The sequence below is a fragment of the Xiphophorus maculatus genome, chromosome 16, assembly GCF_002775205.1.
Source record: "Xiphophorus maculatus strain JP 163 A chromosome 16, X_maculatus-5.0-male, whole genome shotgun sequence".
In the NCBI taxonomy this organism is placed as follows: Eukaryota; Metazoa; Chordata; class Actinopteri; order Cyprinodontiformes; family Poeciliidae; genus Xiphophorus; species Xiphophorus maculatus.
Genome location: NC_036458.1, coordinates 6367242 through 6392727, shown reverse-complemented (window position 1 = coordinate 6392727; position 25486 = coordinate 6367242). Strand labels below are relative to the sequence as shown.

General features: G+C 38.9%; 1 protein-coding gene across 1 annotated transcript in view; it reads right to left on the bottom strand.

Moving 5' to 3' along the window:
- Positions 1–88: 88 nt before the first annotated feature.
- LOC102221022 (rho-related GTP-binding protein RhoN-like) overlaps positions 89–25486 on the bottom strand; it is a 30315-nt gene continuing 4917 nt past the window's right edge. Inside the window, exons 3-5 of the mRNA XM_005796677.2 lie at positions 7220–7329; positions 3756–3890; positions 89–1185 (exon numbers count right to left, since the gene is read on the bottom strand). Of these exons, the coding sequence (XP_005796734.2) occupies positions 916–1185; positions 3756–3890; positions 7220–7329 (515 nt within the window). The 3' untranslated portion in view covers positions 89–915. The remainder of the gene's footprint in view (positions 1186–3755; positions 3891–7219; positions 7330–25486) is intronic.

Here is a 25486-nt window from a genome sequence, read left to right as displayed (position 1 = left end):
AGTTCATTGCCATTGAAATAATTAAAGCAATAAAATACAGTCTAAACAGAAATTACACTTTCCCAGAGTGCAAGCACAACAAAATAGCCCCAGTTTTTAAGCATTTTATTTTCCCACAAATCTTTAAAATTGTGTTAACAGCATTAATTCCAGAATCAAACTGGCACAAATGGGAGAAAGAGAAAAATAGTGTTAAATTGGGGAAAAAAATTAAATAAAATACAATATTTTGTTCCTAAGATGCACTTTTGGTGGTAGTGCTCACACACACACACACACACACACACACCATTAACAACATTTCAGTCTCCTTCAACCACCTTCTCTTAATAGACCGTCATCATTCAGATACACACCAGAGTCCACTTTCAGCATAAATGATGGATTTGCTTGTTTTCCTCCCAAATTTAGCAACAGGAGAAGCAACTTCAGGCAGCCAAGCAACACCTTCCGTGAAAAACAACAAGTTTCATTCGCTGATATCTTGAATGAACACGGCTCCCCTCACATGGCCACTTCCCGCTCGCCGCCGCGCCATCCTTCTCAGGAAATTAATTTCACTTTAATTCCCTCAGACTATACCGCACTTCCACTATCGCGGCCTCTGCATTTCCAGAGGGTTAGTCCAATTTGCCATGGTTTCAAAACAACACAAAGAAGTAAACAGCTTCTAAAGTATGCACACGCACACACACTCCTACACACAGCAAAAAAAGGGAAATAAAATCCAAAACATTTGTTTTCACGGAGCGGTGTTTTTCTCTTCTCCCTCACGTAGAGTGCAACAACAAAAAAAGAAAAGAAAATGCGCAACAAAACAAAAATCCCTCTCAAATAATAAATAGACTTTCTCTTTCATATATTTCTGTTTTGTGTATTTACATATATACTGCATATCACTGAGGCTGGGGCTCTCTACATTAGTGAACAGCTCTTGGCCCGGTCCTTTTGAATGGCCGGGGCGGGGTCCGTTTGCTCAGTCCGACCCGTCAGAGGCGGCAGGGGCAGATGCGAGACCCTCTTCAGGCCTCTGCGGGAACTGCTGCGTTTTAACTGAGGCTTATGCGGCTGCCGCACCGACGCTAAGGTGGTGATGTGGAACACGTCGCGGACGCTGTTCTCCGAAACCTTGGAGGTGCACTCCACATAGGCCACCGCCCCCATCTGTCGGGCTATTGCGCTTCCCTGGAACAAAGAAAGAGAGGAGATGAAGTTAAGACAGTTTAACTTACCAGCCACAGAAACAACTTAAAAACATTTTGATGGAAGTGTAGCAGGCTCCACTCTCGTTACAGAGCTTGCCTTGACACTCATAAACATCTAAATTCTTTGGTAGGATAAAATACAGAGCAGCTTCGCTCCAAGCATTTGAAATACTACTCCTAATCTTGACAGGAAACAGGCAGAACTGACTTCCCATTGACGTCACATGCATAAACACAACAGAAATATGTCGAAGGTGCAACAAACAGATAAGTTACATTTTGCTACTTGATTCTCATGGGAACCAACACTGCAAACAAATACAATCTGACATCTTCATGTTTGTTGTAATCTTTAAAAGTTTGTTTTGATCAGACTTACACTCAGCCCAGTACTTGGTTGTTTCAGATTAGTGTTTTATGCTTTATAAGTCACTAAATCTGATCCATAAAAATTCATATAAATGCTCATGGATAAATGAGTGTTGTGTCTATAGTATAGACTCTATACATAACAGACAACTTGGCAAAGAACCAAATTTAAATCACACATTCAGGCACTTTGTTGCCAACAATCTGACGCAAAGGCATTTCTTAGTCTTGTTTCTTTATTTATATCTAAAAATACTAAAGAATAAACATTTTGACATAGAAAAAGTAGGATTAGGACCAAATAGTAATCTGCACTAAATACTAGGCAATAATTGGTACTGAAGGAGGGTGAATCTCTTGGGTCCTGTGTAACTTAAAGACTGTCATATTTCCTTGAACAGGGTTCACTCCAATATTTCAAAGCACAAATTCCTAAAACTCTAGTTTATTAGCCCAAAATTAATCTATAAAATCCCAAAGCTTTTTATAACTCTGTGGCATATTTCCAAAAATATCAGATTTTAAACATGAAACTTGTAAACATGAATAAGATGGATGGAAAAATCCACTCATCCATCTGAATTTCCATTTGATTCTTCCTTGCTGGTTGATGCTAAGATTGAAGTAAACAGGTGTAAACCCAGGCAACACTGAGTCAAGTTTACTTCAAGATTATAGAAAATAGTCTGGCGGCTCCATAGCAAAGAAATTACATTTAGTTTTAAATGTGTGGACAGTTCAGATTGCTAAATGTAACTTTTACAAAAAGAGTTACGTTGCAGAATGCAACAATTAGTGAATAAATAAAGGCCTTTTGTCACAAGATGAACACAGATGCTGGTTTCTCAGGAAGAGGAAGCACCTGATGTTGTCAGTGAAGCCGTTCAGAGAGACTAAACTCAAACAGAACTCATCTAGATCTGAAGATTACCCCTGAGTAATGTAACAATATACAGAGATAATTAAGACTGCAAATTGTTTGCTTAAGATCGAGTGAAGCAAATTTAATTTTAAAATCCCCAGGCCCCACTCAGCGATGCACTTCAGACTCGGCTGATCTCTCTTGTTTCACGAGCGGCTTTTAATTCGCATGCAGAGGTTGTAGGACGCAGGACGCAGCTTAAACCACATGCTCTCCAAACGGCGTTTACATCCTCAGCTGACGTGGTTTGATTTCTATCGCGGCGCGCTCCGAGGTTCATGTAATGAGCAGCGAAGCCTTCATCAGGCGGGAAAACGGTTTTAGACTCAGCTGTGGCAGGTTGGAGGAGGCCCAGCTGATCGAATCTCCATCAGATTAGAGTGGAAATACCTGGAGTTCACCCAGTGGTCACTCTCGCTGGCGACTCTTCAGCTCTGCTCTAAATCAATTTGAGATCAACAGCAGGATAACAGCACAAGCTATTGGATTAGAGCACCAAAATGTTTGTGTGCGCAGCTCTGGTCTCTGCTGGCAGACTCAGTTTTTTGGGGGGTATCTTCAAACACAGCTGCCCTGAAACAAAATTGAAACTAAAACAAGTGTTTTATGTGGTCTGCATACGATCTGCTCTACTGTTTATCTGGATTTTGTTTGTTTAATCTTTTTATGTGGCTGAGCTTTTGAGAAAAACCTTGACTTGTACATCGAACACAGAAGGACAGTAACAAAAGCACAATGAGAGCTGATTAAAAAATTCCCAGATTTACAGTTTATCATCAGCCTCCTGCCCTCTTTTCCCCCGCGTCCTTGGCTTAGAGGCCAAGGCTGAATGCGATAAAAGGACTTGCCCGTTTATCAATGTCCGTTTTCTATTCATTCTGCATTTCAAAAAAACCCCTACATCTGCATGGTTACTGTAAACGTAAACTCCACTCGCCACTGGTTCTTCTGCGGCCTTTAAAAAAACAAAGAAAAGCAGCCTTGAATTACATATCAGCACATTCTGGTCAGTGTGCCAACCACAGAAAGCATCCTCAGGGGATTTTACACTGCACTTTTTGTGCTCCTGTAGTATTTGATTGTTAAGAATGCAAAACCAAATGAATATCCCTGGTGGTTTCCCTTCTGCTTTAGTTGATGTTTCAAGAAGTGTTTCTTCCGAGGATTCTCTCTGGAAGCCATCTTAGAGGAAACACTATCTGTGTATTTATCCCAACCCCCCTTTTCATCTCAGATATCCATCTCCAGCTTATCTTTACCTGCTCATGAGTGACAGGGATTAGTCGCTGCTTGGAGAGTTCCCTCAGGGTGTTGACGTCTGTCCTCATGTCGAGCTTACAGCCCACCAGCACCACTTTGGCGTTGGGACAAAACTCTTGCGTCTCTCCTTGCCACTGCAGAGACAAAAGGAAAAAATAATATCTATATTCACCATCACACACAAACACAAAAAAGCTGAGGTGAGGTACATTTTAAACTTCTGGCTCCCAGATGGAGTTTAATGCTGCATTTATGCAGTTTTTTGTCATGCAGAGGAAATGGAGAGTAATGAAAATTGTTTAGTTGTGTAAAACTTTGCATATAACCCTGAAAGTTATGTTTCTATGAACAACCAAGTGAATGATTTTATGTTCTTTGGGATTTAAACAAAACTACTTTTTCATTGTTATGTTGCATAATTTTTGGCATTTCATGTTATTGCCGATTTCAATTTGATATATAAAAAGTCTTTTCAACGATGCTTCCTTTTAATTTGTTCCAACAATCCCCAAACATGCACAGATGAAAATGAAAATATATCTGAAAGGGCTTAAATGGTCTGCTAATGAAATATTCATTAGCAGTAGTAGTTTATTATTTAGAGAATAATAGTCAATGTAAAATGAGAAATTCAGAAGTGCAAGAGGTCTTGATTAAATTGAGAGAACATTTTGGACCTTTTAATGTTTGCATGAACCAGAAAGTTCTTTTTTAAAATGCTGCTACTCTAAAATATCAGAAATCTGCTTTGGAAGCAGCTCCACTGTGACTGGCAAGCAGCTCCAACCCAGAGTGAAACAAAGTGTCTGACAAATGCAGTAGACTTGAATGCTGTTTGCAACAGATAAGATTGTGAATTCTGGAAATAACCCACAGAACTCCACTTTCACAAATCTGGGCCATTAATGCAAAGAACTGATGATTCTGGAGTGGTGACATACATCTGCAGATTTTTGGAAATCTCTGAGCATCTACACCCTCTAGGGAAAACATGCAAACATAATATCTGTTACTAATTCTGACTGTGTACCAACTGGTATTACAATAATTTATTTTAAAATGGTAAACCCATGTATTACAAAGACAGCACGATGTGACTTTGCTTCTGTTCCTGAAATAAATCTACTGACAACTGACTATAAAACAAGAAGAAAACTTATTCTTAAAGGGAAATCAGTATGGAAATAGATTTTTGTTGGTCAGATCTTTATAAAAGCCAGAGACTGAATATTTTTATCAAATTGAAAATCAGGGAATGCTTAACTTACTTAAAAGCTCAGTCATATATTTAAATATTCAGGATCACACACATTTGCATTCACTTTTGACCAATACCTTAAAGAGTTTATCAGGCTATGATTAGGGCAAGTATTTATTGTTACAAAGCTTTGAAAATCATCACCCTAAAAAAAAGAAATAAATGCCACACAATGCCTGGCTCAGGGTTACTGTCAGTTCCTCTGTCTCTCAGGCATGTATTGAAGGAAAGCTGCCAAATAGCTGATGAAGGGTAGGGTTTGTTGGCTGTTTGTTCTCAGAGGCAGAACCTTCAGAACAAAGTGTTTAAAATATCAGCCAGAAAAAAAATGCAACTACAGAAAGGAAACATCTAGCAATTGTTTGTTTAGAGTTTGAATATTTTATTTCCTTTTGATGGTTGTCCAAGTAGCTTGGTGCAATGCTGCCAGCTGAATTCAAAATGCTGGAGCTGAACATTATAAAGAAATATGCTATATATAACAAAGTAATGGACATTACTTTACTATTAAAGTATTCTTAGTAAATTATTACTAAAAAATAAGTTAGCCTTTCATTGTTTATTTTATTGCTAATCTAAATGGAGACTCTTCCCTCTGAGCTGATTCACTTCTTGCTGTTGGAGAGGTCTCCGGTCTGCTTGGCATTCACATGTCGTTTGCTAAGCGGTTCCACTTTGCAGAAATGGAAACACTGAAAATTTACTCAGAAACAACAACTTCTCTGATGATGATGAGAAAAATGTTTTGCTGTTTTCCTTTTATCAGCCGCCATATTTACCAAGAGGCTGTACTGATGTTTGTCATATCCGCAAGTAAAAATGATTTGTTGAAAGTTTCCTTCTGCCTCTGAAGCAATGTTCAATGTTTCACTGCACGAGCTGAACCATGTGTTATCTTGCGTAGCTCAGATTTCCACTCTACCTAGAAAACATTACACATTCCTCGTGCATTCTCCGTCAACAGATCTATTTCAGGTTCCCCTCAGAAAAAGGTCTAGGTGTCTCTCTTCTAAACTCACTTCAAGATTAAATGTCACTCTGAGACACGGCTCAACCAACACTGTCTCTCTTCCCTGCAACCCAAATACAAGAAGGCTCAGAGTTATACCGCCTGCCGCGTGCAAAATGTCACGGTGTCCGCTCATTCTTCACGCTTAGCACCACCTTTAACCTTCCAAACGGGTCCCTATTCTGTTGATATGGCCCAGTCAAAAGCTTTGATTGTTTAACCCTCTCTCCTCCCCCAGCTGTCATCTAGCGACCTCTAAGGCCTCCTCGCTTCTGCAGGTCAAGAGTCTAATTTGGGATGCGGATTGTCCAACAGGTTTTCCATGCGCCCCCTGAGTTTCAGGGATTACTGGGGCGACAACAAGGGGCTAGGGGTCATGGCAGCCCCTCCTACGAAGTAATTCCTGGGAAAAAAGTTAAAACGAGAAGCAGGCGATGCTCCACGTTGTTGAAAGAGGCCACCGAGATATGCCATCAAGGGTGAGACCTGCAAAACCTTCAAGGGAATTTTACCAGCTCCCCACAGACCTCTAAACACGTCAACAGGGGAGCTGTGGGAAAGTCTTTAGTCTGCAAAGTGTGTAATTTAAAGGCGAACACCCTCACATGGATTCAAGATGCAAAGCTAGTAAAAAGAAAAAGCCTGGTTCACATGATAGACATGCAAGCACAGAAAACTCATCAAGTTGGTAATTTAAACACCTCAGATATTTCACTGGCTGTAAAAAGTTCACAAACCACAAGGGGGAACTTCACCCCCTCTGTCACTCGCACTGCAATGAATTTTGACATTTAGCCCTCACATCCGGACAGCTGTTTAACTAAACTTAAATTTGAAATTCTAAAAGCTCAGTTTGTCGTAGAACTCTCTGAGGCAACCCATTGGATATGGTTGACTATTTTGCATTTTAGATATATTTCTCGAAGCCACCCAGCTGCAAAGCCTCCCTTCTCATTCTTCACGCTGACCTTTTATTTCTTAAGGCGATGCAGGTCAAGTATCCATGGACATTTTGATGAAAGAAAAGAATGGGAGGCTGTAGTCTCTCATTTGATCAACCGTTGGAGCATGAAAAGCTGCTGGCACAGAAATCTGTCATTATGAGATGCTGATCGGTGGATTTTCTGGTTGCTTTTCCTCCATAAGCACATATTAAGTGCTGATGTAAAGCGTTTGAGAATAGAAATAAAACTGACCTTTTTAATGACACTGTCCAATGTTTCTGGTCGGCTGATGTCAAAGCAGATGAGAACAGCGTCAGAATCAGGGTACGCCAGCGGTCTGACGTTGTCGTAATAAGAGGAACCTGTGGACACACATCAACACATAGTATGAGGTCATGGAGTATTTGGAAAAAAATCTTGTAAGGATTTATTTTGAACCAGATTTAACCTTGCAAGGTTGTTGTTTTTTTTATTTCAGTGACGTGGCTCATCTTATCAATGAGAAATTTCCTGAGAGGTGACTGAAAGGTCATTAGTACATAAAAAACACATTAAAGCATTCACAGTACCATGCACTCGGTCATGCTGCAGCTCGAATACACTCTACAGATGCAAATGAGTCCTGATCTTCACAGTAATGCGTGCATATTTTTGTGTAGTTTCCTCTTGGGTTTTTCCAAACAGCTGTGACCTCTCCTTATCACATGAGAGGGGCAGCTCAGAGAATTATACACACAAAACTGAATTTTAGAAGGCTGACTGGAGACTTAACCCATACTCATCTCAGAATGACTTTTGAGAGGTTTAAGTAAACGCTCACCAGTCACTAAAAACCGTTGTTTATGCTTTCAAATTGCACATTTTCTAATAAATTTGTGTAATCCACTTCTGCATTTTCCTACTCTTGAGTTTTATTATTGCGCCTTGATCAAGTTTAAAGACACATGAACAGCCACAGACTTCTCGGTTATGCGACCCAGCTCTCATTAGAAGACTTGTAAAAATATCTGGGCAATCGTAGGAATGTGGCTGCGGCTATGAAGGAAACCCTCCACGCTCTTCCCCCCATTAGGACTTGACAAGGGCTTGATGTCCACGACTGCACTTCAGGGCACAAAGAAGCAGTTGTTTGTTACGAATGTTCCCATTTTACACCCCTTGGAATGCAGGGAAATTAGTAAATCAAATCAAATATTTGCCCTCGTCAGGAAGGTGAAAAGTTTGACTACTAGATTTATTCCCCTAATGTTATTTAGGCTGAAAGATTAGCACAACGCAGGAAATCACTTGTTCAACAGCTTCATGCCTTTGTCTCGTGAGGCATTGCTGGGTCCTTTTTGTCAGCGATGGAATGACACAGTGACAAAAGCTGCACACGACCTGCATCCCCTCATTATTTATGCAGCTGTCCAGCAGTGACAGCTGGACAGCACAACAGAGGATCTGTTGCAAAATCACTTAATGAATAAATAACAGTCGCAGTTTAATTCTGAATTCATTTCTCGCCTTAATGCACTTTGTCATTTTGGGCTAAATGTACTGAATACCAAAAAGCATTAGTTTACTGCACACTTCAGTAGCAATAATAACTTAGAATGTTTTTTCTTCATTTTGTGGATTAAAGTGTGTTACTCTGTGTTAAAAAGGTTGTGCTGTGAAAAAGTTGTTTTTTTGTTGTTTTTTTTAGTGTCACACTTAAATGGTCCAGATTATTAAACAATTTAAAATTCAACAACAACAAAAAAAAAAGCTGTGTGACAAAACTGTTTCCAAATGAGGATTTTATTTACTGCAGAAAAAAGTGATTAAAATGCCAACCTGGCCTAGTGAAAAGCTGAATTAAATCACAAAATAACTATGTTTAACCACATAGCTGAATTCCTGATTACAGCCGGGACTATTTTAATTGTGAGTTAGGGATGAAAACAATTAATCCACTTACGATTAATTGTCTATTAATTATTAATTAGATTTAAAAAAAAATGTCCAAATTTAATAAAGTCTGCTTAGACCTTCTTTTAGTGTTGTACTTTGGCCGCCATCCAGCAGAGGGCGCCGATGGTAATTCTTAACCACAGCCGTTGAAACAAGATGGCGGAACCATATCAGAACAGGAAAGACATGCGGTCAAAAGTGGGAGTCCGCTGTGGGACGAGATTTCTCGTTCAAAAATTACTGATGTGCTACAAAGGTGAGGATCTGACGACAGCGTTACGCAGAAAGTTATAATGTGATGAAAAAATACTTAATGCCAATAAGCACAGTTGATTTTGAGGGCTGTTGTGAGTTCATGCATTTCACGGAGTCAAGTTTTATTACTCCGAGAGCAACTACAAACGATACTTCTGTGTATATATATGTCTGCTAATTAATGTGGATTAAGTGTTATTCACATTTTATCCTTTTTATCTTTTATTTTTCTATTCAGCAATCTAATAGGTTTGTGCTTTTTGTTTTATATGTCCAACATAAAACCACATTTTTCTGGTTGTTCAGCCAGTATTTAGTACAACTGACACAAAAATGATGTTGAAATTTAATAATGTCTGTTTTTTATACAGCGTAGCCTATGAAGAAATATTTTGCTCTATAAGTTAGTTGGCACCCTTGATACGAGAGTAATTAATCGTAAATCGATCAGTTAACTTTAGATTAACTCATTAATCAGTAACTTGCATCCCTATAGTTAAATGCTTGATTTTACTTTTTAAAACTGTTTTTACAACTCATTTTGATTTGTTGTTGCTTTTTAAAAGACTGTAAAGTGAAAACCCCTACATAAAACATTTTAAAAAATGTTCATGTTCTCACAGAGATGCCTTTAAAAACTACCCAGATACTGTTTTTACAGTGAGTTAGACCAAATATTACAGGACAGAATCAGGAAATCCACTCTCGACCTCATTACCTCAAGATTGCCTCTTTTCTGTACTGCTGAGACTGCAGACTAACAGCCCAAAGAAACCAATCGCATGAAAGTCAAACAGTCAGCAAACCTCACATTGTATGACAGCAGGCCCTGATTGGTGCTGGTCACACTTGAAGTGCTGTAGCTGTGCAAGTTTGTCTTTAATACGTATCACGCACTTGCAGACCTCTATTAAGGTTAGAGTTAGGGAAGAAAAGAAAGTGAGTACCTGGGGTGGAATGAGGTAAAAAAAAAAAAGATTTGAAGACTCTGACAACGGCGAGGGAAGCAGATATCGCGGTAAAGCAGAATCCAGAGAAAGTTGAGGAAATGTCAAATGAAGCAAAGATGAGACAACTGTACTCGTTTGAAATGAGCATGTAATAAGAACCTGAATTGAGCCCATTGGGGCGAATTTGCTGAAAATGATTGGCAGGTAATTCACCCGACAAGTCTTGTCAAGCCAAAACAATGCAGAGCTCGTTTCTGTCCTGAGTGACAGCAAGGCTACGTCAGCACTTTATTAAAAAAACACAGAAGTGCACTGAGGGACAGGATGAGCAAATTGCAGTGTTTGAAGCAAGTTGAAGAGGTGCAAATAAAGTACAGCAATCACTGTAACAATCAAGGGGACAAACAGCAGAGGAAAGCAGCAAAAAGAGACCCTGACCAAGCAAAAAGGAGAACAGCACTGCAGAGGAAAGGATGAGCAGCTGCATGGACAGAAAATGAAAGCTTTGGTCTCAGTAAGACAGATTACATAAAAAAAAGTCTTGGTGAAGCTGGTTTGAGCCCATTCAATGTGAGGTGGAACAAAAGGTCAATTGAATTTAAGACAGGGGCAGGTTGAGATGGATGTGGCAGGAGCAGGGCGAGGTGGAAGGAGCAAACTCCCTGGCAGGGGCTATTAAAAACCATCATGCCTGGCAAGGAGTGAACACCCTGCCAAGTGAAAGCATAAAACATCCCTCAAAAAAAAAAAGTCTGCGTTCGCTTGATTTAACGCATGCAATCTTCTCTCCCTTTCAGAAAGAGTCAAGCTGTAGATGTATTTGCAGAGAGGAGGTGACAGAAGAGGGAGAAAACATCACCCATCAGTTGGGCTTCATCCAAACGGTGAGAATAAAGTGTAGGATGCTGAGGTAGACTGGAACTTAATATAGTACCTTAATAAGGCCTGAGGGCTTGCGGTAAGAGTTCATTTGCTCTTTTTGTCTCTTGAGAAATGGACTCCCTCCATAAGGACAGTCTGTCTTAAATTTGACATCTGTCTAACTGCTCGTTGAACAGCTCCCTAGGGATATTCTGGCTATACATGAACAGACAATAAAACAAACAAAACAGTAAAACTGAAGTGAGGCATTTGATTGGGGAGGCAGAGTGTGTGTCGCTACTTTACGAATCCTCACCCGTCTCACTGGATTACTCTGTAACCTCAAAGCATAATTTATATCCTTCCAACACTTCGTAACAAAGAAGGAAACCATTAAACCTGCGTTGAGCTCATGCTCCTGAAATTCTCATTAAGCCATCAGGAACCTCTGAAAACCCTTGCCAAATGTCTGAAAAATGCTCGTGCTAACGACAACAGTAAGCCACTTGATCTTTGTTCTACTACCGCCATAGTATCCCTCTCAAAATCCACCTTCAAAGTTAAGGGGAGGCATTTCAAGTTGTGCCGGTAGAGTGTCGTAGCAACCTGCAGGGAGGCAAATGGTTTCATTGTGAGGCAATAAAAGGAAGTTAGGAGGAGGAGAGTGGAGCAGCGGCAGGGCTCTGGTGGCACTCCGCTGCCTTGGTGATTAGAGGACGCTCTGAAAGAGGAAGTGACTTCAGTCGTTGCTCCTCTCTTTCACAAGTTCTGAACCACTGTGGCTTTTTTCTGTAAAAGTTTTCCCTCAAACTGAGGTAAACAGTTTGAGGCTAAACTTGCTGTGGCACCTTTGGGAGATGAGGTGGATTTACTTTGACCTGGTGCAAGCCCTTTCCAATACAAACCAGCATGTGTTTCATTATGTGAAAGATGGGCTGCACAAAATGTTATTTTACAATGTCACCACCTCCAGAAACCTATATTGTTTAGTTTAAAAGCCCCTGACCTTATTACCAGCACAAAAAATGGTCAGTTCACACTTCAGAATGAAGGGGAACCCGCCTGGGTAGATGTGCATAAACGTTTTCTTGCGTGCAGTTGGGAAGCAAATCTGTCCTTTAATTCATGCAAACTGTTCATCACAAAGTAGCAATTGGAGCTTAAATCAAAAATACTTCCTCTCTAAAAAAGGAAATGACTGTAGCTGCACTTTAAAATTAGAAATGAAATTTCCAAGCAGGCCTATTAGTGTAAGATTTACAGATATTGTATTATAATTGGACTGAGTTGCATTTGCATTACAATCTGTACTGTAACAGGATTCCAATCAGCCAATTGCAATAGAATTAGACTAATTTGGAACATCATTAACAATGAACTGAATTTATTTGCATTACATGTGATAAAAATGCATATTAACTTGACAGAATTTTATTTGCACTGAATTTGAATTGTTTGATAAGTCATCTGAATTGCACCTCCAACACAACTGGATCATGTTTGCAGTTTAGTTGGACTGAGCTGCAGCTGCATTGTGATGTGATTGTGTTTTAATTACTCGGAACTGGATTTAACTGTAATTACTTGAGCTGAAAACGGCTTCAGTTGCAGAAGGCTGTGAAATATGATTTCATTAAAGGAAGAGTTAAACGCTGGTTGTTTCAAAGCTGCAGAGTTCATAAAATGAACATGTCGAAAGTTTATTCAGTCTGTTAAAGAGCAAGAGACATACAGTTCTGACTAACACACACTGTTGCAGTTTTACACTAGGAGCTTGAGGCTGTCAGAAAATAAACTCAGCTCAGAGAAGTAAGTCCTTATTAGACTTGTAATGAAGCTACCTCAGCTGGCCTCGGCCGAGAACCAAAGTTTCTATGCTTTATTGCTCTTCCAGTTTCACACACACACACACTACATTTCTGCTCACACACAAGCGCAAAAAGGCTGAGCTGTTGATTATGGCTGTCTCAACATTTCAAAAGCATTAGCAGGCAGACTAGGCAGGGGAAGCGACATGAGGTTAAATGTCCATTAACCTTCCATGTCTGCAGCCTTTGCATGAAAGATATTGATCAAAGCAGCAGTTTTCCTTTGTAGACTGTGCAGCCTTTGAAGGGCATCAAGCACCTTTTATGGTTCTACGCTGATTTAATGCTCGTGACTGTTGTCCTGTTGCAGGTTTATGGAGTAGAACTCACAGCGTTGAGGTAGGAGACAGAGCATCATGGCCGTCTGCAACCCAGACGCCTCAGTGGAATAGAGATGGAAGAGTGTCTGCTCTCAGTTTCCCTCAACTCCAGCATCTCCTTCATTATCACACACACATACTCATCCCACTAGAGTAGCAGCTACGCATTTCATCCGTTGCTGTCTGATCTCTGCGTCTGTCTCAGGCTGGTTCATGCTGAGCTTTGCTTTCAAAGATCACTGAGCGTCTTTGTCACACACACGTCTTCTGATGATCTAAATGCACCCTCATTCTCTAGCTTTGCTTGACTTATTCCCCTGCGAACTGCTTGAAACTGAAAAGATGTGTGGCAGCCTGAACAGTGACAACCTTTATTCCTCAGAGATACGCGTCGTCTTTGTTACTGCACTGCAAACACTCACAGGCAATTGACTGGAAAAAGCAGGTGACTGTAAATAATTGTTTGTGTTGTGCAGGATGTGTATGAAGAAAAGAGTTTTATCTGCTTTATATTCTTGTTGTTCTGTAAGTTTTACAATTTCAGATAACAGTCGATTGAATTAAATCTTGTTTTTGGAGCGGACATGGTTCAGTCACACACTGTTTTGGTTTTGTCCGTTTGGCTCAAGCATGTAAAGTAAGAAGAGAGCTCGGAGAAACTGCGGCCGTTTCTGTGAAGAAAGGAGGGATGTTATACAATCCAGTGCAAATCAGATCAGATCAGATCAGAGGAGACAGAGCTTCAAAGGAGCACACATAAAAGTGAAGTAAAATTGAATCAAAGATAAACACGGTTAGGCAGTCACATAACTGACTGAGGAATCATTTGACTTTTGTACCCTGTACAATCTTTTGAAAACAGACGGTAATCTAATTATCACTTAACTAATTACATATAACTTTATAAAAGTTAAGTTCGAATATTTTAACTGACCCGCAGCAACGTACGTTCCACAATTCAGTGTAATGTAATAGTTGCTATAATCAAATCAGGGTGGAATTAAAAACTAGATATTAATTAAGAACTAAACCCGTAAGATGATTTGATTCCTGCTCTTCCTCCTTCTGCCTTCAGTATGACATTTACCAGCAGCCATGTGAAGATGATTGGATAAGGTTTGCTTGCAATAAGCAGTAATAAGAGAGGTGGCTTATTTAATCACCTTCCTCTTTTAGAGTGTGGCAGATCATTCATTAGCATTCATATAAAGTAAAGTCAACCCCCCTGGGAAAGCAGAGTTAAAAACCATAAAATAAATAAAGAATGCTATCGGCATTTCAGCTGGAACGAGACATATAAGCAATGTGTGTAAAAATCTTTCTTGCCTATAGTTTAGTATGGTGGAGGATCAGTGATGCTGTGGGACTGTTTCTCTTTCAAAGGCATTGGACAAATCAACACAGAAATTGTTTACAAGACATAAAATCAACCCAAAATAATGTAGAAAAGTTTATCCAAACCGACAACTGAATAGTAGAGCTAGCTAACTTTGTTACCTAAGTACCACCAAACAACGAAAGGAAATAAGAGGAAATGTAAACTAAATATTACCCTGGGTTTAAATGTTGGGTTAAAAAAGGGGCTTCACCAAATTCTAATACTTAATGGTGCTGGAGCTAGAGTTAATTTTTAATTAATCTTTATAACATTTTAATCCAATTGTTAACAGTAGAAAGTGGGTATGAACATTAAACATTCAATCTTCTTTGTACAATTTTTGCACTTCAGCATTGACCAGGAAGTGATGATGTAAATCAGCCCAAGTCAGTCAGAGTGTTGGTTTGACATTCTGTTGTTTTTAAATACTGTTTGTTTTATCTCAAGAGGTAATGGTATGCACATTTTCTAAAGAGTCCACCTCTGTCCCATCAGTCACAGTCTTGGCAGTCAGCAAGATGTTTTTTTGGCAAATGTGAAATGTATGTTTATGTTCTTTTTGGTCATCAGTGTACTTCACCACACAAATGTGTGGTGCAGAGGCATTTTCTCCCATCCTGAGCCTTACCGTAAAGGATTAGTTGGCTTTTTCTGAAATGACCGACTGTGTCGACTGTGAAGTTATGATCGACATTAGCTGAGCTTGTTGGAAAGTAAATAAACTGACATCAGCTAAACTAGATGTACACCATCTGAAATGATACTAGCAGTCTACAGCTTCATGGACTCATCATCCGTTGATGATCCAATCAAATCAATTGATAACACAAATTGATACAGCAAGCTCCTTTTTTTACCTTCCAACACTTGGAGAATGGCATGTAATCCAAAATTTGCTTCCTAACTGCAGGCTAGGATGTAAAGTTTCTACACTTAATTTTGCCAAGCAATTCCTCTCTTGCTGTTGCGTGATATGTATAAAAAAAAACAACACCGTCGAAGTGAGCACAACACACAGTTAATGTCCCATCTATGCGTTTTTTAAAGAAGCTTAGTTACTCATTTTGTTTTATGCTTTGTATTACTTTCCTGAACAAACTTTAAGAACTTTAAACTTTAAGAACCTCCTGTTCTGTCCCAAGGATATTATAAATGAAAATCCAATTTCATTCACATCCATCTTTCTATTCTCATCAAAATCAAAAGCAGGGATGCTTCACTGGCAGCTGACATATATCCAACAATCAATTCTGCTCTTCTCTTTTGCAGCTTAGCACCTGGACATTATTTTTGCAAAGGCATCCTTTTTTTTTAAGTTCATCCATAACTGAAAGACCCATAAAACAGCGAAAAGCTTTGAAGTCTCTCTTAAAAATTACTTTACACTTTAGAAAATACTTCAAATGTGTGGTGCAAAATGGCAGATAAGGGAGTACATGGCTTTCTTGAAATCGTTTCCCGTTTTTCTGCAAATCATCTACTTGCCATCCGTGACACCGACTACTAAACACTGAGACAAGCTGCAAGAAGTTTTATTTTGAAGCACGAGTTCTACTTTATTTGGGAGCTCACCAAGTCAACTGTCATCACTTCAAAGTACGCCTGGCTTTGCAGAAAGAGCACTCCACATCCGCAGAATTTTAACTTAATCTGTACATTCCTGAAAAAGGCAATCACAGCCTTTTCATCCACTCCTACTCCTCTATCAATCTCATATTCATCTTTCAAAACTTGTATCTCAACTTGAAGATTTTCATTAAACTTGTAATAACACTGTGACAGCTTCTCCTCTGTCCACAGCTGTCTGTCTGATATGAAAGAAGGAAAATGAATATCCAGTCAGCTCCTGCTCAGACATATGAGAGAATTGGGGGAAGAAAAAAAAAAACATTTTACATCAGCTCAACTTCCTCTGGTGTATAACCATCCAAACACATCCCTATCATAGTGCTATCTATACCCCAGCTCACTTTGCAATCTCCAAAGAAGGCCACCAGGGAGCCAGGGAAGCACTTTAAGTGCAAAAAACCAGGAGCAGCAGTGAGAAAGTGAGCGCTTTGGACCTTGTTTATAAATAAAGTCATTCATAAATGATAGGATCTTTGAAGTATATGAGCCAGGTGCAAGTCGGTGGCTGAAGGATGGAGGTATCCTGTATCTCCTCGCGCTTGGATGGGTGGCAGACAGACGCTAAAGGGGTACTGCTCATGTGGAAGCTGTGAGGCCAGGGGGACTCGGGGCCAAACCATTCAGAGCTGATCAAAGCTGGAGCTGAAACAGATGCTGTGGTACTGAGAGGAGGGAACGGATCGCAAGAAAAACACACAGAGCTGCGGTTTTTGTATTGGGTTTCCGTGACTGCATGAATCACTGAGGCATTATGACATCCTCTTCATCACGATATGTTGCTTCAGCTTATTTGGTTTAGTTGTCATCTCAACATTTCTCAATGTTTCAGTTAAGTTGAAGTCTGGACTTTAACTGGGTCACTGTAACACCTATGGCTGCAACTAATGATTATTTTAGTAATTGATTAACTTATTGATTATTCTGATGATTAGTCAGACAAAATAAATGGCATATTCTGCAGATTTTTCACTACAAGATGGTAAATTATTTTTTTAATTAAGAAATTAAACATTTTATTGCCTAAAATACAATAACATAGCATTAGTGAAGTTGACCTGGATGAATATAAAATGCCAATTGAGGAGTATTGATAGACAATTGTGTTTTTATCTTATATGAAATGTATATTTAGCTTGTACAGTTTTGCCTTAATTGCTGCTCTGAATATGTTTTTTTAACAAACGGCTTTTTTTTATTTGTACACTTTAGTTAATAATTAAACGATTACTAAATTAGTTGATGATTATTTCAATATTCTATTAGATTAATTGTTTCAGCCCTTCACCCTTTGTTTTTACAGTCATTCTGATGCTACTGTGTTTGGAAACATCATCTTGTCAGCTACCAAGAAAACATCCAGAGAAGTTCCTGGTGAGATACAAATCATCACTCCTCCACCACCGTGCACATTTGGTTTGTCCTGTTTTGCTGTTTGGTCTAGTGCTGTAAAAACATCTGTCCAAAGGATATTGTTTTCAAACTGGGGCTTTCTCCTAATAATCTTTCCAAATAACCGGTCCTTGTTCAGACATTTTCTAGTTGTTCTAAATTGCTCTTTAAAATTTAACGTGCAACTTGAGGCCTGAAGATTCTCAGATTGGGTTCTTACCTTGGGGTAATTTTCCACACATGAAAAAAACAGAAGTCAGTTAAATGTTTTCCACTCTTACCAGATTTATAATCTGTAGCAAATGTTTCTCTAAGTTCATTGCTGGTGTCCTTTCCCACTTGGCATCTTGTAAACACAGACACCCATGGCCTTCACAAAACGAGTGCATTAAACTCCAAGTAGGATGGTTTTATTTTGCTACGTGCCGCTGAAAGTTCACCATCTAACAACAGGCTACACATGTTTAACATGTGACACGACTTGCTGTTGGGCATCTGTTTCTCTATGAACCAGAGCAGGTTAGGTCTCCAGGGGGCAACCAACAAATTTTACTCGCAACACAAAGCCTCTGACAGTCGGCTGTTGGATGGAAGTGGGAAAACCACAGATGTACTCTTGTTCTCCACCCCGTTATCCCTTCTAGTTTTCAATCTAGTGCGCACTGACTGCATGTACATCCTGCTCTGAGGGCAACCCACTCACCCTCTGTACTTATTATATTGAAGTCATAACTCCCCCACCTTTTCTTGCCTACTGCTCAGGGCAGCAGATGTACTTTGGACCTTATTGTGCCTCCTGCTCCCCCCCCAAAGCCCTTAAACAACCCCTGTTACGCCTTGGGTCAGCTCTGCAACAATAGGAAGGGTCAAAAGCTCAGAGCTATAGGAATTTCCACACACTAACTCACTCAATCATGCATATGATTAAGTACATGTGGTCGCACACATCCGTCATCTATTGTTTGTATTCCATAGTGCAAAATGGCATTTGTTATCTGAAGGTATGTGAGAAACAACTAAACTGACTTTACATTAAACAGTTTAAGTAATTTTTTTCTCTGGTCGCTAACAAAGAAAACCCGATTTTGTCATGACTGTAACATTTTAGTTGAAGCAGCAGATAATTTTGATAATTATCAAAACTGATGTTAGTTAGCTAACATCAGTTGGGCCTAACTTTACATCTTGATATAAGAAATACAATAAAAAAAAACATTTACAGATGTGGAAAAAGTAGTTTTTTTTAATTAAAAACTTTCAAGGGGGCTAAAGCCAAATCTTTAAAGATGTGGAAAAGATATACTATTTTACACGCACATGTGTAGAAAATTTGTTCTCAGATGTGTATTGAAGTTCTAATTACATTGAATAATAATGTTAATAAATTAATCACTCAACTTGTCAAAAGGAAACTGTGGAGTGTGTACTTTCTCTCATGTATTTCCCAGTATTCACTGTTTCTTTTAAAATATGCTGATTTTACATGGCAATTAAAATGCAAAATCTTGCAACATTTGAAATCCAATAAAATTTAGACTCACATTTATTATCATTCAAACAGCTTCTACTTTAATGCATAAAATAAAATAAAAATCTTAAATCAAAACTTTCTTGATTGTAGACCTAAATGACACCCTGAAAACAAACACTGAAAGCATCAATACCTCTAAAAAATACAAGAGCTTATCCCTTAATAGCTATGATGGAAGGATATTATTAATTAATAATTAATTCTGTATTCCGGTACATGACTATGATCTAAGAAGGAACAGCTAAAAATGAAAATGGAGTCACATCTATCTCAGGAAAATCTTTGTGATCAGTCAGCTTCACCAGAAACGGTGGATAGAAAAGACTGCCTACCTTGAGTTTTCATTGCAGTTTCAATTCATGAAAGCAGTAAACAGTTGAGTCAACACAAAAGCTTACTAAATATATAAGATTAGGACTAAATCCTCCATGTTCTGGAGAAGTGTAAATAACACCAAATTCACCTAAACTTTGTACAAAATAAGCAAAAAGCACTTCATGACAAACAGAACAATCAATCAGATATCTATCAATTTCTACAACATCTCCTTTCACATCAGAGTATTTTAAATCTAACCAATGCATCAAAAATAAAAATTTGTCTCTTAACCATTAAAACTATAGAATAACTGAGATGTTCTGCATATTCACTCCTCACCCTGTTATCTTTTGCATATAATCATTTCAGTAAAACACAATTAAAAACACTAGCGCAGTAGATGATCTGACTGGAAAAGGACAGATGAGTGTACTTTTGTTTCATTCTCATATTTCCCACTTTGCACTTTTGTTTTCCTTTGCCTATAAAGTTATAAAAAGTCTTGATTTTGTCCTTCTACACTTTGTAAGTCATTGTTACAGCCAAGCTGCTCTGTGGTAATAGCACTCCACGATGAAGCTTAAGAAAGTGCTTGTAATTTGAGATAGAGCGAGCCATCAGAACTTGAAGTGTTCCTTTTCTTTTACAATGTACCAAAAGAGTTCCTTTTAATTCTGTCCAATCAATGTTCACTCCCGACCCACTTATCGCTGTGACTTCTATAAAGGAACATTAAGTCAAAGCTGAAAGCAGTCTATCAGCCATGTGCAGTGCTTTTCAGCTGTGCTTTTTAAGCAGATTATACACTTTTCCCTGGTGCTAAGCAATGAGGACGACTGCAACTAGAGGTTCTGAGGTGGTGGAAGAAAGATTCAACCTGTAGCTGTAACCATAGAGACATTTGCAGCATCTGACTTAAATAGGAGTTCAGAATGAGTGAGGAGTTGCCTCCTCTAGGGTTTACCACATGTGCTTCTTTCATTTTGTATGGGCAGGTGGGCAACTTAGTCCTTTGTGTGCATTTAAAGTTCTTGGGCTCTTGCAACTAGCTGTGCTACGTTATGAGCAGAGGTAGTGTGTGTTTTTTTGTGCCTCAATGTGTCGCTGAGAGCAGCCTATTCTTGGCTGTAATTACACATCTGCCCACCACCCGCTGCTGTACAATCGCTAACTGCGAGTGACCTAAGCCCGATGCTGTGGCCGCTATCCTCGCTAATGGGCTATCAGAGATGAAGAACACAGACAGGGGAGAAGAAAGAGCGGAGGATGAATCGAGAAAAAATATATTCTTGACAGTTCACCTTCAAATGAGTAGCTTTAACTCCTCTGGTGCCGTCTTTCATGATTTAGTTCACTTTATCACATTCATCTTAAAAAGCCTCAGAGTTATAGGAAGCAATTACTGTACTTTTTTTTTTTTTGCCTCCAAAATAGTTTGAATGGGCTTTTAACTGGTTTTCTTTTGGAAAAACTCCAGTATGCTTTACTGCAAACAATCTTACCCTGTGGTATTTTTTTAATTGGATCATAGTGAAGGGAGTCGAGCTATCCGGACAAACAATAATAGTTGTGTTACCAGTAATAAACTATAATCTCATGCAAATAAAATGCTGATTTAACTAATAAAGTACCTTTAGTCTTTTACTTTTTACACATGGTCCTCTTAATATTTTAGGATTTGGTCACCTTGGCTGAAAACTAAATTGGCTCTTTGTTCTGGCCCAGCATAGAGCTGGTATTGCTGTAGGAATGGTCTTTTTGGAAGCAGATTTTGGGCTCAAGTGGTGGAAATAAAAACAAATCCTAAAAATGGATCGGCAGCAAACTAATCATTTGGTTTCTGGAAGAAAAGTGAAAAGTTCAGTCAAAAATTCCAAGCTAAAATGTACTCCCCGTAGCCAGGACTGTTGTCCATCTCTTTTGTGTGCACAAAAATAAATGTAGCAACGTCACTGTTCAGTTATTTTGAATATGGTGACTGATCTCTGTTATGCCAAAAATGTTGCAAATTTCCAGTTTCTTAAAGAAAACATGTTTTGTTTATGCGGTTTTGGGATTACAATATAAGGCTTGGCACAACGAACAACAAGCTTATTTTAAATTTGATGACAGAAAGATTAAATCTAAGAGCCAAATAGTCATTAAACATTTTATTAGGCACACCTAATAAAATGTTAACGGTATTGATTTTGACTCCATTTTTGCCTTTTCCATGACTTGGGTTCAACAAAATGTTAGAAATGTCCCTCAAGAACTTTGAACCATACTGACATGTTAGCATCACACAACTGCTGCAGATTCACCTGAATCTGATCTGAGTTCAGCAGTAAAAATCAAAACTCATCAGACCAGTCAATGATTTTCAATCTGCTATTGTTACATTTTGAATCTTAGCCTCAGTTTGTTGTTTTTAGTTGATTGGGGTGGCATCTATTGTGATCCTCTGCTGGTGTAGCCCCCAAAGTTCAACATGTTCACAGGTAGTTTTCTGCATAATATAACAAGTGGACCATATAGTTGTGGAAATTGGAATTACAAAAATAAATTTGCGTATTCAGATGTGATTATAATTGCCTCTTTTATTTTATGGAAAGACCGTGGTTCCAAAATTGTTATTTTGACCTTTTTTTTTTTTTGCACATTTGTAATGGAAACGGAGCTACTGTTGGCTTTCCATCATCTGGAACCAGTCTCCACATTATCCTCTGACAGAATTAAGACATAGCTGGATAATTTCCATCTTCTGTAAACATAAAATCCTCATACCAACCCATCTGGCACCAACCAAATTCTTGGGCTCAGTTTAAACTCCCACAAATCATCACCAAATATCTGAGCAGCAACTATGTGATTGACTGAATTTCAAATGTGCTCACAGTTAAACAGCTGTACGTAATAAAGTGACCAGTAAATTGAAGAATGCATTTTATATATATAATTTTATTTTTGAGCTTATACATTTTAAGAGGATAGAACGGTAGTCCCTCTGTCAAAAAAAATCTTTGCAAGATTTAAAATATGTGGCTTTAAAAGTAGCCGCAATATGTAATAAATTTTACACATTCGCAAGCATCCAACAGAGGACACGCAAATCCAGCAACATTTTTCTAAATTGGCTCCGGCTGCTCTTACATTAACATTTCTGATGGGAACAGAAACATTTATCTCTTTTGTAGAGTTGTTTCTTCCCCCAGTGTGCATTTTCATTATTTATAAAATCTGCAGCCATATTTGTGTCTCAGTGAAGGAGCCTTTGTGCTGCCAGGCTCAGTCTTCAATGTCAACACTAATGTGCTGATACTTCAAGTGCTCACAATTTTTTTTGTCTGTCAGTTTTTAAATAGAAAAAAGAAGGACAGATCCTTTCTGTTCTGAGATTTATAAAATCCACAGAAGTATGGTTAAAAAAAAGAAAGAAGGAAAAAATGCATGCCCTTAGACAATTCACCCATTTCCTCAGGCTTCTTGAGACCAATTGCTCTGTCTGGGCCAGAGAAAAGAAATTATCACTACAGCAGGTCATTTCAGCCCTTGGATGAAGGGAAATATTAATTTTTTTAAAAGCTTTGTATATCTCAATGCTGATATCTAGCTAATTCTAAGTACTTTTTAACAAGCCACAGGAACTTGTTTTTATTAAATAACTCATTAATATTGTTTTTTTTAAGTATTACTTCCATTGGCAGATTATTTCACTTAAAACATGGGAAAATGTTTTGTTGTAAATGCCATTGGAAGTAGTACTGTTTTTTTAAAATCAGTATTAAGTAATTATTGACTTAAAACAAGCTGAAAAGTTGCTTCTCATTTAGTTTTGTTTTATTTCAACTGTACTAATGTATTTGCACTATAAACTAGACCAAAAGTACTTGGTTAGATATGATGTTTTTGCAGTCTTTTAAAACCAATCACCTGTGTAGCAAAACCTACACAGTTATAAAATTTGTAAGTTAATGGAGGAAAAAAAACATGGTGATGTTAGTTTCCCCTCAATCTTGTGCTTTAGTTTGCTGGTGAATGTGTCTCGCAGACACTTTTCTTCAGTAGACCGGAGTGTCTGACTTTTCTCCCTTGCATTCATCATCAAAACAGGTTTTGTTTAGGCAGTTGTTGCCCCAGGCAGGTTCGGCAAAGAGTAGCAACAACTTTTAAGGCCAACGCTTGGTGCTTACGTTTTGGCTTTTGAACCAGAGTTGAAAGGGTTTCACCATCCATCCCTCCAGGATGCTAAAGAAAGAAAACTAAAGGTGTGTTTACTGTCTCTGTTTATATGTTGCTGGTTCAAACACCCTAACCAAACTGGTTTGGAGAAGAATATGTGAAAATATTGGTCCTTGCTCATCAACCACAAATCTGTCATGACAGTAGTGATTCAAAGAGGCCGATCTGAGCGGCTGTATAAACTAAGGGAAGATAATGTAGGCTACAGTGTTCAGTATTGTGGTTACTTAGATCATATCGGATCTTGGAGCACTTCCCGAGCATCCCACTGCTCCAGCGAGCCGCATGCTTGAGGGGAGAGGAGACTGTGTTGATTTTATTTCTGCACTGTGGGTTTAGTTCACTCATTGTCCATTAAAGATTAATCAAGTGGAAAGTGTTGAGGATCGCAAAGCCCACTGACCTCAGTGTGTTTTTATAAGCCGCTGGATGCACTGATGGTCCACTGGACTGAGAATGTGGAGCTTTAGGAGCATAAAGTCACCAGGAATGTTGGAAAGTCGACACGAGACGAAGAAGACGCTTTCAGACCAGGCTGATTACAAGAGAGTGTGGGCGCTGGGAATGGCATAGCACATTGTAACTGTATTGTTATTACCTCATAACTCAAATATAATTGCAAGGAAATTTCGTAATGGGAAAATTAAAAATGACTTCAAAAGAGTAGGACCCATTACATAGAATTCACAAAGAAATACTGCGGTATTAATGGAAATATCTCAAACTAAAACAGCAGGTATGTTACACTCCAAGACATATATGGCTGAAAAATTAGGATAATTTCCCACTTTGTGAGGAAAGAAACCAACAAGAAAAGTGTGATGGACACGCGGTGTGGATGAAGACGTCTTTAAAGTTTAATATGAAAAGTACCACTAAAGATGTTTTCAAAAGAAGAAAGAGAAGCAAGATTCTTGTGGATTGCTTCTTCAGAGCACAGCCCCGCATGACTAAACAGAGCGCAAGAGTTTCAAGTGAGAATCATGTTAAGCATAAATGAGGCAGCTGGAAGTGAACAGAGAGATGCACGAGTTATACTGCATACAGCAGAAACATAAGCAGAGCCTGGCCTGCCGAGGCTTTAGAGACAACACGCCGACCTCTTTGAGGGGTTTCAAACCCACGACAGGACTACAGAGACCATTTCCCAGGATCTCTTAGCATATTGGGAACAAAATAAGTGCAATAATACCTCAGGCACAGTAAAACCCCAGACATGCCGGCTACCAGTGGGGCCCCGGAGCGTTTGACAGAAAACACTAATGGGTCTCAGACAGGTTATCACCAAGCTGCATTGACATTTTGACTGGTTGACAGCTTGAGCTACTTAAAGAGTTAATCAAAAACACAAAGATAAGTGCTTTGTGAAACAGACTTTCCTGTTCGTCTCTCTGTGACAGCTCAGCAATGTTTTGCAGCATGAGTCTGTAATACCTACTTCATCTCTTTAACTCTCCAGATGGTCAAAAGCTGCAGGACAGACAAAAAAAAAGTACCTTAAAACTTTCAATTCTTCCAAAAACCCAGATTCTTTGACATGCACAAACATCAACCTCACTCCGATGCAAAGCTCACCACTCCTGCTTTGACCTCGAGGAAGTGTTAGATTTAATGAAACCAAACTAATCAATGGCTAACTTCCATGCAGCAGCAATGAATACCAGTAATTCTACATAACCACACCAGAGCAATGTGAGCCGGGTGCAGCGCAATAGCCTGGCCTCAAGCAGTGATCAATAATGTTTTGTGGACAAAGCCAGAATGCAGAAGCCTGACTTTGGAGGCAATTAAAGAGGAGACAATTCTTCATGTGAGGGCTGAGGAGAAGAAATCAGATCTAAGTGTGGATTTGATGTAGCAGGTG